The 9,786-nt window shown below is 38.7% G+C and overlaps 1 protein-coding gene across 1 annotated transcript; it reads left to right on the forward strand.

Moving 5' to 3' along the window:
• The first annotated feature begins 405 nt into the window (after positions 1-405).
• On the forward strand, positions 406-5,653 carry LOC114416194. The gene is made up of 5 exons (XM_028381091.1): positions 406-490; positions 599-1,717; positions 2,167-3,038; positions 3,414-3,857; positions 5,558-5,653. The coding sequence occupies exons 1-5, from the start codon at positions 406-408 to the stop codon at positions 5,651-5,653; spliced, it is 2,616 nt and encodes an 871-aa protein (XP_028236892.1).
• The last annotated feature ends 4,133 nt before the right edge of the window (positions 5,654-9,786 follow it).

The raw sequence follows: 9,786 nt of genomic DNA on the forward strand, positions 1-9,786 counted from the left end.
TCTTGTGGATCAGTTCTAGTGGAGGGTACATCCACTAGGTTCAAAGAGAACAAGGGAGGGTACATCCCTTGTGGATCTTTGCTTGTAAAAGGATTTTTACAAGGTTGAAAGAAATCTCAAGGATCGTAGGTCACTTGGGGACTGGATGTAGGTACGGGTTGTTGCCGAACCAGTATAAAAACTCTATTGTGTTTGTTTCCTTCTTACCTACTCTTTTACTTTCCGCTGTGCATTTAATTTCTGCTTTTACTTTCTGTTAAGTTTCTCTTCTACTCCTCATTCTCTTAACAATTTAGTAAAAGCCTTAGAAGATTAATTTTTAATTGGTAAAGGTTTAGGAATAATTAATTCAACCCCCCTTCTTAATTATTCTGAGGCCACTTGATCCAACAACAGGAGTCGACCATGTATAATTATCATGAGAAGGGAAGAGCTCCTGATCTTGAAAGTGTATTGGAAGACTTCATGACATATCAAGCTAGCTCTAAAGGTGATGGCTATTCAATGCAATAGCAGGAAACTCAATTTGAAAAGGACTATTCGTTGGCAGATTATCAATGGGAGTCAGAATGATAACCTTATTATCACAATGAAGCAGAAGGGTTGTCTAATCTGGATGACCTGTTAATGCAATTCAAGGGTACAATAGATTCAATGCAACAAGCAATTAAAAGAGCTGAGACTCGGATTGGTAAGTTGGTGGACGACATGATTAAAGTTGTGGTCAGAAGAGAAGAAGAGTATGCAGAGATTGAAACACATCAAGAAAGCATTCTTCAAGTTAACACAATACATCATCAATTGATAACCAAAGAAGAAAAGGATGAAGTCTCCATTATTCCAGAATATCCCTGCATAACAACTACTGGATATGTTGTAGGCAAAGATAAAGGTCGGTTGGAACTCAGTGTAGAGGATCAGAAAATCTCCTTTGACCTCTTTGAAGCAATGAAGCACCCAGATATGAGTGATGCCTATTTTGAAGAAGAAGAGGTGGAGCAGGAGATAACATTATCAGCTTCAACCATGGTACTGCAGTTCCCTTTGGAAAAAGAACCTAATTATGTGACAGACTGCCTAGTTTGTGATGAAGAGCTTGATGATCCAAAAGACAACTCTGTTGGTCATGTGGTTCTTGAAGAATTAGAAAAAATTAGACCAACAGAAAAGCCTAAAGCAGAATTGAAGATCCTTCCAGTGCATTTAAAGTATGTATTCTTGGAGGATAATGAGACTAAACCCGTTATAATTAGCAACTCCTTGCAGAAAGAAGAAGAGGATCAATTGGTACATATTCTAAAAAGTCGTAAAGCTGCTATTGGTAGGCACATCTCTGATTTAAAAGGAATCAGTCCATCATATTGTATGCACAACATCAATTTGGAAGCTGATTACAAGCTCGTGAGACAACCTCAGAGAAAATTGAATCCTATAATGAAAGAAGAAGTAAGAAAAGAAGTGCTCAAGTTGCTAGAGGTAGGGCTCATCTATCCAATTTCGGACAGTTCATGGGTTAGTCTTGTTCAAGTTGTCCCGAAAAAAGGAGGTATGACAGTGGTCAAGAATGATAGAGATGAGCTGATTCCTATAAGAACAGTCACCGAATGGAGAATGTGTATTGATTACAGGAAGCTCAATGAAGCCACAAGGAAAGACCATTACCCACTTCCCTTCATGGACCAAATGCTTGAGAGACTTGTAGGGCAATCTTTCTACTGTTTCTTGGACGGATACTCGGGCTACAATTAGATTGTAGTAGATCCTCAGGACCAAGAAAAGACAGCTTTCACATGCCCATTCGGTGTATTTGCTTATCGCCGCATGCCGTTTGGTTTATGTAATGCCCTAGCTACTTTCCAGAAATGTATGATGGCAATTTTTGCTGATATGGTAGAGAAATGTATTGAAGTCTTTATGGACGATTTTTCAGTCTTTGGTGCATCTTTTGGAAATTGTCTAGCAAATTTAGAGAAAGTGTTACAGTGCTATGAAGAATCTAATTTGGTGCTCAACTAGGAGAAATGCCACTTTATGGTCCAAGAAGATATCGTGTTGGGACACAAGATTTCTAAAAGAGGAATTGAGGTGGGTAAAGCAAAACTAGATGTTATTGATAAACTTCCACCTCCAGTTAATGTGAAAGGCATACGGAGTTTTTTTTTTTAGGTCATGCTGGATTTTATCGGCGATTCATTAAAGACTTCTCCAAAATTGCTAAACCCCTAAGTAATCTGGTGAACAAGGATGTTGTGTTTTTGTTTAATGAAGAATGTTTAGAAGCCTTTAACACTCTCAAAGCCAAGTTGGTCTCTGCTTTTGTGATTACAACACCAGACTGGGGACAAGAGTTTGAATTGATCTGTGATGCAAGTGATTATTCCGTAGGTGTTGTGCTGGGGCAGCGGAAGGGCACAATGTTTCATACTATCTATTATGCTAGCAAAGTTTTGAATGATGCTCATATTAACTATGCCACCACTGAGAAAGAATTGTTGGAAATCATTTATGCACTTGAGAAATTTCGATCTTATCTGGTGGGATCAAAGATAGTGATTTACATTGATCACACAACAATTAAATATTTGTTGTGCAAAGCTGACTCCAAGCCACGATTGATTAGATGGATATTGTTGCTTCAAGAATTTGATTTAGTCATCAAGGACAAGAAGGGTTCTGAAAATATGGTAGCAGACCACCTATCCAGATTAGTGAATGAAGAGGTCACTTTAAAGGAGGATGAAATAAAAGATAAGTTTCCTGATGAATCTTTGTTTTTAATTGCAGGGAGACCCTGGTTTACTGATATGGCTAATTTCAAGGTAGCAGGTGTCATTCCCAAAGACCTCAATTGGCAGCAGAGAAAGAAATTCTTTCATGATGCCCGACATTATATTTGGGATGATCCACACTTGTTCAAAGTAGGTGTAGACAATCTTCTTCGAAGATGTGTGACAAGTGAGGAGGCCAAGGGCATATTGTGGCATTGTCACAATTCACCGTGTGGCGAGCATTATGGCAGAGACAAAACAGTAGCAAAGGTTTTACAGTCAGGATTTTTCTGGCCAACACTCTTTAAAGACGCCCATCACCATGTCTTAAAGTGTGACCAATGTCAAAGAATGGGGGGAATTTCCTGAAGGAATGAGATGCCTCTACAAAACATTATGGAAGTTGAAGTTTTTGATTGTTGGGGTATTGATTTCATGGGTCCATTTCCATCATCTGCAGGAAATGAATACATTTTGGTAGCTGTTGATTACGTGTCTAAATGGGTGGAAGCTATGGCCACTTCAAGAAATGATGCTAAGGTTGTGGTGAAGTTTATCAAGAAGAATATTTTTGCTCGATTTGGGGTACCTCGAATCTTAATCAGTGATGGTGGTTCGCAGTTTTGTAATACTCAATTTCAAAAGGTGTTGAGTCAATATCATGTAAATCATAGAGTGGCATCCCCCTACCACCCTCAAACTAATGGGCAATTCGAAGTATCCAATAGAGAATTAAAGAAAATACTAGAGAAAACAGTGGTGTCAACCAGAAAAGATTGGTCAGCCAAATTGGAAGATGCACTATGGGCTTACAGAACTGCATACAAAACTCCAATTGGTCTGTCTCCTTTTCAACTGGTGTATGGCAAATCATGTAATTTACCAGTTGAAATGGAACCCAAGGCATATTGGGCTCTGAAATTTTTGAACTTTGATGAGAAGGCATCCAGGGAGCACAGAAAGATCCAATTGTTGGAGCTAGAAGAAATGCAATTAACAGCTTATGAATCTTCAAGACTTTACAAAGAAAAAGTCAAGACCTATCATGACAAAAAACTATTGAAGAAAGACTTCAAACCGGGACAACAGGTACTGCTTTTTAATTCAAGATTGAAATTATTTCTTGGTAAGTTGAAATCTAAATGGTCTGGACCCTTTGTTATCAAGAAAGTTCGATCTTACGGTGCAATAGAGCTATACGACCCACAATCTCAGAATCCTGACAGAACATAGGTAGTAAATGGCCAGAGGTTGAAACTATACCATGGTGAAGAATTTACACGGGCACACAACACAGTACATTTGATCACCCATTGAGGTAAAAGCATCAAGCTAATGACGTTAAAGAAGCGCTCCTGAGGAAGGGACTGAAAAATAACTCAGAATTTATTTTTTTGAAAAATAGTTCTTTCGCTAAGCGCAAGCCTCGCGCTAAACGCATCTTTGGTCATGCGCTAAGCTGACAGTCTCTAGCACTTAGCGCTCAACCCTTGCATCTCAGGCTGATTTGGTCCGCTAAGCTGGCCAAGGCTGAGCTAAGCCCATTTCAATTCGATCTGAATTTGGCTAAGCGACAGCCGACTCGCTAAGCATATTGTATTTTATGGCTAAGCACGACATGTCGCTGCTAAGCTCAATTCTTTGTGGCCTAAACAGGGTTTCATCGAGCTAAGCGCCACTCATGCCAACGAAGCCCAAATCCTTGCGGCAATGTCAGCGCTAAGCGATCTATCATCCGCTAAGAGCACACTCCTCTGTATTCAAGATGCATCATTTTAGCTAAGTCGACCTAGAGCCAGGCTTAGCGAGAGTTGCAGGTTTTATGACCTACAGAATTCGCCAAGCACCGCTTCTGTGCGCTAAGCTCAACTATATGCTAAAAAAAATTATATTTTTGAGAAACCAAACATCTCTCTGGCTCGCTTAGCACTACGGTTCGCTAAGCGAGAGGGTAAAAAATTGCTTAAGTGAGTGTAACGTCAGTTACACTCACATTTGCCCAAAATTCTCAGAGCATTCCCTGCATCTTCTCTCTTGTACTCATCTTCCTGCATTTTTGCTTTCTTCTGCATCTTCATGCATCACCAACTAACAAGGATCCAAGTAAGTTCCCTATTTCTTTTTTCTCTTCTTTTTTGTTGAACCTTAGGTTAGAAAACCTGAGATTTAGCTTTTGATTCTTAGGGTTTGAATGCTTTTTTTAGAAGTAGTTAAAGATTAGGACTTTATATATGATTGTGCTGTGTAGATAGTTTTGACTGGTTTGCATGTTTGATTTGCCTTTTTGCAACAGATAAGCGAGTTCATCTTTTGAGGATGAACACTCATCCTCTTGCTGAAATGCATGTGGCTAAGCGAGGCTGATTTGCTAAGCCCAGGTAACTTACAAAATTTTGTGTTTTTGTTGAAAGCCGCGTGCTAAGCCAGCCTATCTGGGCTAAGTGCAAATCTTTGCGGTAGCTATTGCGCTGAGCCTAGCCTCTCTCGGCTAAGCTCATTTCATTGTGGCAGCCATTGGGCTAAGCGAGCCTTGCTCGCTAAGCCCCCATACTTAGTGAATTTTCTGAATTTCATGGTGCCGCTAAGCACAACCCTGTTGAGCTTAGCGCATATATGTTGCAGCATTGATTAGGCTGAAGCGCATGCTATTTCGCTAAGCCGATATGTTATATTTCTGAGGGTGCGCTGAGCAAGTTGTATCCCACTAAGCGCCCATCGTTAATTTCAGCCTTTATTTCTATTTTTAAACTTGAATAAATTTGGTCTAAGGAATTTTGAGTTCTTTTTAGTTACAGATGGCATCGAGAAAAAGGGCTAGAGCATATGACATCCCTTCATCATCCACTCCAGCTCCTCCGTCAGCAACCATAGGACCGGATGTCTAAAGCTCGCAAACCTTAGTCCCTATGCTGCAAAGCTTATTCCAAGGATAGTTTATTATCATGCACAACCTGCGAGATTGAAGTAGTTCCCCCATCTCCACCTTTGATTATCATTTCCGATTCCCCATCTGGAGAAGCTTTAGCTCTCTCTGATTCCCCTATTTTTCCTTCTAACAGATGAGGAGGAGGCTCAGACATAGGATACTCAGGACCAGTCACAGGAATTCTAAATTCCTGATGATGCTTTTTGGATTATTATTATAATGATTATAGTTTCAATACATTGGTTTTTAGTGATTTAGGTTAATGTTTATATACACTGCTATTTTTGTTTGTGGTTAGTTGGTATGCATGTTTTGAAGCATATGAAACAGTTTGACTTGGCCTTGATGATTATGCAGTGAAACACTTTTATCTTTTTGTGAAAATTGGTGTTATGAATTGAATTTGGATTGAATGCATGATTGTGATGGAGTTTTTGTTTCTTTTCATAAGTTTAAGCAAGTATGTATGTAGACAAAGAAAGAACAAGAATGTGAACTTGAAATTAGAATTGGTAGTCAGTAGACAGGTTGATTGAGAAAGAAAAGCTTGAACCATAACCGGTGAGAGTGTGATCTTAAACTGTGAGTGAATGACTAGCTTTGAGTAATAGTCTTTGCATCAATCTCTGAATTTTAGAATGAAATGTATGAATGAGGACATGATGAAGGCCATGATTATGTATATACAAGCAATTGACCAAAAAGCTTACCTTGAATGATAATTGTATCCTTTGCACCCTTTGTGATCTAAATTACATTTTCAAAATTGAACCCTGAACTTGAATGAATATCTCCAGATACCTTGTTTAGATTCTAAGAGAGCAGATAGTTCAAGGCAAATTACCCCAAATTTGGGGGAGTTGATTGGGATGTAAAGTAAAAGGTAAAGCATCAGCACACAACAGATAAGTTGTGTGTTAAAAAAAAGAGCAATCAAAGAAAATGTGTGATGTGTAATAAGGTCAAATGCAAATTGAAGTGAAAGGCTAGTGAGTAAGCTAATTGTATTGAAAATAATATTTGGATAAACCTAGGATTTGTGCTCTCTTAGAATCTAAGCCTTTGAATCCTAGAAAAACCAATGATTTTTTGTAGCCAAGCCTCACTACAAGCCTGTGAAAGTCTTTCAGATTTTGTTTATGCATTTATGACTTTATGGCTTGAGATGAAGTTCAAGGATTGGACCTCTTGCTAGTTGTTATTGATGAATAGCTTAAACACTTGTGCTTGAGTGAAACAGAAGTCGTGAGACTGTGGTTTAAGTTGCTTTCCTTGATATTTGTCTTATGCCTAACTTCATCTAATTATACAGGTTACATTTTATTCTTCTCTTTGAATAACTGCATGCTTTGTGAAAGACAAGTGATGAGGCATTCTGCTTCATTCTTTTATCATGCAATCAATAACTTTTGTGCATACTGTGAATGAATGAATACATGAATTTTGATGATGCCAAAGAAGAATCAAACACGACCGCTTCAAAGGATAAGCATTTGCTTCAAGATTGCTTCAACAAACAAAGCCTTGTTTCAAGATTCACTAAAGATCAAGCCTTGCCTCAAAACAAAGGGTTTCAAAGTTATGCAAGGCTCTGGTAATCGATTACCAGGAAGTGTAATCGATTACCAGAAGGGAAGAATGAAAAAGAGCTGTTGAAAAGGGTTTTGAATTTGAATTTTGAACATCTAATCGATTACCATATGTCTGTAATCGATTACCAGCAACGAAACTCCTGAAATTCAAATTCAAAAGTCATGACCCTTCAAATTATAACTGTGTAATCGATTACACAAACATTGTAATCAATTACAAGTGGAGAGTTTTCACAAAATCTGCCAATAGTCACATCTTTTCATTGGATTTGTGAATGGCCACCAAAGGCCTATAAATATGTGACTTGGGCACGAATTTTGATGAGAGAGTTTTACTTGTCCAAAATGTCTTATCCTCTCAAAAATAAAATGAGAGAGATTCCAAGAGAACTTCATTGCCAAATGCTCTCTCAAAAGAAACTCTTGGGCAAACACTTGCAAATCCATTAAGAGTTTCTCCATGGACTTCAATTGTAATATCCTTCTCTTCAAGAGAGAATTCTTCTTTCTTTCTTCTCATTCAAAGAGATTGATTAAGGGACTGAGGGTCTCTTAAGTTGTAAGGATTCCTGAACACAAGGGATGGGTTGTCCCTGTGTGGTTCAGACTTTGTAAATGGATTTTTACAAAGGGAGTGGAAAATCTCAAGTGGGTTGCTTGAGTACTGGACGTAGGCACGAAATTTTCCAAACCAGTATAAAACTGTGTTTGCATTATCTCTTTCCTTATCTCATTTATTTTGTTGCAATCAATTTTGTCTTGCATGTTTAAAGAACATTATTAAATTGATTGTTGCTTCTTCTGCATACTAAGCCTATCCTTCTTAAGTTATTGAGGTCGTTGGTCCTACACATACACCTTTGTACATAGTCACTGCATGTTTTTGTCACTTGGGGGACAGTGAGCTATACTTTATTTGCTTGAGGACAAGCAAAACTGTAAATTTGGGGGAGTTGTTAGTCAATGAATACGACTAACTTTTGTCTATAAAACCTGTGTAAATTGTATCAAACTCCTCCAATTTATGGTTATTTTGTAGTGTTGTAATTACTTTTTGTTAAAGATAGGTAATAAATACTTAGTACTCCCATTTTGTGTGTTTAATAACCATTTCCTCTCAATTTTAGGTTAATTAGGCAAGTATGTGAAGAGCTGATTTTCATCCGCTCGTTAAGCCAATCTTCTGGCTTAGCGAGCCATCCGCTGAGCGCAACACTCCTCGACTGAGCGCGAGGAAGAATCTGGAAGAAAGATGAGCTGTGCATTTGCGTTGAGTGAAGGGTAATCCCGCTAAGCACACCGCTCCAGTCCATCCGCTGAGCGAGAAAAGCATGTGCTAAGTCGAAATCCACTAATGCATGTTTAGTGGTCCATAGTCGCGCTAAGCGTGCTAGCACAAACAAAGCCACCTATTTAAGCCTGAAATCAGATTTTGGAGGGGATTTTGGCCATTTTCTCGAAGAGCTTATGCATGTGAGAGATTTTAGAGAGAGAAGGGTCCGAGTCCAGAGAGTTTTGAGAGATTTTGCTGTGCGAAGATCTGCAGAGAACGAAGCTTGAAGAGGAAGTCGTCCTGAGAGCTTGAGATGAGTTTGTGAGTGATTGTGAGGTTCTAGAGGTGGAGGAGACATCCTCGCCGCTTTTATTTCTTCAATCCTTCATTTTTCTCTTCTCTTTGTTGTAAAGGAAGCTTCCCAGTTATGGAGAGCTAAATCCTTTGTTGGTTCTTCCTTGTAGGTACTTGATGTAAATACCTGTATATCTATTTAATGATGTTTTATGTGTTCTCTGTGCTATCAGTACGTCATTTCAGTGTGTTTTTGCCTTGATCACGTAGATGCATGCTTTGTTAGGATCATTCAACAATGGAAACTGGTCTGATTCTTAGAACTTGATTGGACAGGGCAAGTTTATCGTATTATCACGAAGGATCGGGGTACGGTAACCTAGTTGTTTGTATGTTTGTCGTAATGCGGTTTTGGTCAAGTTTAGTCCAACAAGAGGAATCTGAGGATGATGCTTGATCGGGATTAGGCTAGACTATCATGAGGAATCGGAGTTTTGCATTTCAGGAGACACCATAGAACACATGAGCATTGTTAAGTAGAGAATATCCTTTTAACATCAGGCACCTAATAGAAAGACCAACATGTTGTCTACTTGTCTTTACGCATCATTACTCACGTGATTTTTCTCTTAATAGTTAGTTTACATACCTGCTCATAGTCCACACATCTCTTTTCATACTAGACACCTATTCACTGAATATAGCTTTACCAAGTAACACAAGTTCCCTGAGAGTTCGATACTCGATTCTTACCGTTTTATACTACTTGCGCGATCTGGTGCACTTGCCGGGTTCGAAAATAAGGCCAAAAATTATTTATTCTTCTTCTCATATCTATGTCATGGAGTTGATTTAGGTTTGGTGGGTTATTTGAAATATTTTTTTCGTAGTCCAAATTGTCTCATGACCCTGTCTACTGTATGTCATTCCATA

The sequence above is a fragment of the Glycine soja genome, chromosome 1 (genome assembly GCF_004193775.1).
Source record: "Glycine soja cultivar W05 chromosome 1, ASM419377v2, whole genome shotgun sequence".
Classification (NCBI taxonomy): Eukaryota; Viridiplantae; Streptophyta; class Magnoliopsida; order Fabales; family Fabaceae; genus Glycine; species Glycine soja.